Source organism: Rhagoletis zephyria, unplaced genomic scaffold (genome assembly GCF_001687245.7).
Source record: "Rhagoletis zephyria isolate East Lansing unplaced genomic scaffold, Rhagoletis_zephyria_1.1 Rzeph_scaffold_13663, whole genome shotgun sequence".
NCBI classification, from domain to species: domain Eukaryota; kingdom Metazoa; phylum Arthropoda; class Insecta; order Diptera; family Tephritidae; genus Rhagoletis; species Rhagoletis zephyria.
Genome location: NW_016170734.1, coordinates 1 through 2,723, shown reverse-complemented (window position 1 = coordinate 2,723; position 2,723 = coordinate 1). Strand labels below are relative to the sequence as shown.

At 36.7% G+C, this 2,723-nt stretch overlaps 1 protein-coding gene across 1 annotated transcript; it reads right to left on the bottom strand.

Moving 5' to 3' along the window:
- Positions 1-1,973: 1,973 nt before the first annotated feature.
- LOC108378246 (glycine-rich cell wall structural protein-like) lies at positions 1,974-2,330 on the bottom strand. The gene has a single exon (XM_017634533.1). The coding sequence runs from the start codon at positions 2,328-2,330 to the stop codon at positions 1,974-1,976; it is 357 nt and encodes a 118-aa protein (XP_017490022.1).
- Between the last annotated feature and the right edge of the window lie 393 nt (positions 2,331-2,723).

Sequence of the window (2,723 nt, the reverse complement as noted above, 5' to 3'; positions counted from 1 at the left end):
AGGAATATTTAAGTTCTTTTTAGGGCCTAAACGAAACTATTGCCAAACAGTGGTATTCAAGTATATTGCTTATAATTTTATTTGTACCCAAATTAAACCAAAATACTATTCTTGTCATCAGGGAAGTATGTTAAAATTTAGTCAACATCTTGTTCGTCTAACATTTTAACCCTTTTAATCCTAAAATAAAAAAGGTTGAGACATTTAAAAGAAATTAGATTCCTTTTGATGCCTATTTAAAGAATTTAGTTACAAAATGGCAGTTGGATGACTAAAACTTTTAACATAAGTGCTAAGCAGGGAAGAATATAACTAGTTATAAGTATTAATTTCATACTTGTCTATTTATCCATTCTTATATTTTCCTCTCTTACTTCACGAAACCAAGCTTTTAATAGCCTTAGATTTAAGCACTATTTCTATACAGAAAGTACCACAATATTCTTTTTAAAAAGTTGACTTTCTTAACAGAAAAAATGTAACATCCGCAGCGGACTTACACAATGATGTTAATCTAACCTTCAGTTTGCTTTTATAATAATATTTCCTTCTAAGGCCGGGGCCACGCAATGTGCGGCGAGCGGCTGAACGGCTTTATTAAAACATATCGTCACCTGAAACGCAAAAAGACGTAACAACATCGTAACTGAAATGGAAAAAGTCGTGACTAATATTTTGTTTTTTTCCCATAAAATGATGTGGGATTTGTAATTCAATAAAATCCATCATAACAAACAAAAACTGAATTTTGAATTTTTTATTAGTACGACTTTTTCAATTTCAGCGACGATGTTTGTTACGTATTTTTGCATTTCAGGTGCCGATATGAAATACTATTGAAGTGCCATGCTCTGAGCAGCATTTCTGAGCGGCATTTTTGTATGGCGCCGCTCAGCCGCTCAGCCTTAGGTCAAGGCCACGCAAAGAGCGGCTGAGCGGCACCATACAAAAATGCCGCTTAGTCGCTCAGAAATGCCGCTCAGAGCATGGCCGCTTCAATAGTATCTCATATGTTTTAATTAAGCAGCTCAGCCGCTCGCCGCTTTGCCGCTCTTTGCGTGGCCTCGGCCTAAAGCGTCAAAAGTTTCCGGTTGGTTTAACTAAAGTAAAGCCTAAATCGAATGTCATCAAGTGACTCCAGAGAAGATATTCTAGAGGCGTTAGATCGCTTGATATTGGTTGACATTTAAAACTAAATCATGATTTTCGAGATGAATATGCACGATTTACAGATTTAACCAAGTTGTGACTGTTGAATGTATATCAGGAAATCTGACTTAAAAGCAACACCATAACCATGGAGGCAGAAGTTGCAGGTTTAAATATTCTGTGAAAAAATAACCCGCTTAATTTTCCTATAGGCGCCTATAGGCATAAATTATGTTATGTCTTTTTTTCATAAAATTCGTTAGTGGATGCAGTTGAATTAGAGCTCAAAATGAGTACTACGTTCGATTGCATGGTGGTCGATTATTTTTGAATACCGTGTGGCTGGTCGCTAGGAACATAAAACTTTGTTTGCGGATCACTGGGGTTGTGGAATCGCCGCCACCTTAAAAACAAGGACATACATCAACTTTTCTAGTATATACTGGTTTACCAAATATATCCACTCGTGCGCCACCTATCGGCACAATTTTTTGTGGAGTTATTCTTTTTCATGTAGTTAATATAGTACGTTCTGAAAATGAACCAAATCGGACCATAAATACGGGTTTTCCAATATTTCGACTCCTGCATCACCTATCGGATTAACTCATCTTTCGTATTGCATTGTCATCGCGTTCAGAGCCAACTTTGAAGTTTCAAGTTTCTAGGTCATCGATTAGTCAAAAATGTATTGCAATATTTGCCCCCAAATTGTAAAAATTAAAACTTGTATACATACTTTGACACAACAATAGATTATTTTATTTTAAAAACTTTGTTGATATCTATTTAGATTTCTTAATTATGTCAGCCATCTCAAACTCTTAGCCATAGTAACCGCGTCCATGGCCTTGATGACCATGATGGCCATGATGACCATGATGACCATGATGTCCGAATCCGCCGTAGCCACCATAACCGCCCCGACCTCCATATCCTCCATAACCGCCATATCCACCATATCCTCCGTAGCCTCCGTAGCCGCCATATCCACCGTATCCTCCGTAGCCACGTGCTTGCCTTGGGGATTCATTGCCATGCTCTACACCAGCGTCGACATCCAATAGAATTACTGCCTGATCAGATTTATCAACATTTTCTTCCTCAGCTATTGGAGCTGCGTGTGCAAAATTGAGGCATATAATAAGAGCCACAATCAATATTAAAAGTACAGCACGCATTTTGATTGTTGTAATATATTTACTAAAATAATCTAAAGTGATTACCACACGTCGGAGACTGGTATTGAATTGAGTTCCAGTATAATGGCGAGGATCTTTTATACTTGAAAATATTTGATACGATCACTTTAGAATTTTCTCATCTCCTTACACAAACATTTTTTATCAAATGATTTGCAATTCTATGCAGTAAAAAGTGCGAAGATAAAACATGCTTAAATGCTTAATATACTATAAATGTTATAAATTAATAGGCGAAAAGCTATGATGTGAGTAAATTAATCGCCGCGGGCAACGAACTTGGCAATTTTTGCATTTGTTGATTAATGGTCGGTAAGTGATCAGGGATCAAAAGAGTTTTTTGATCGAGTACTCTGTTTTGCTGTAAATTAA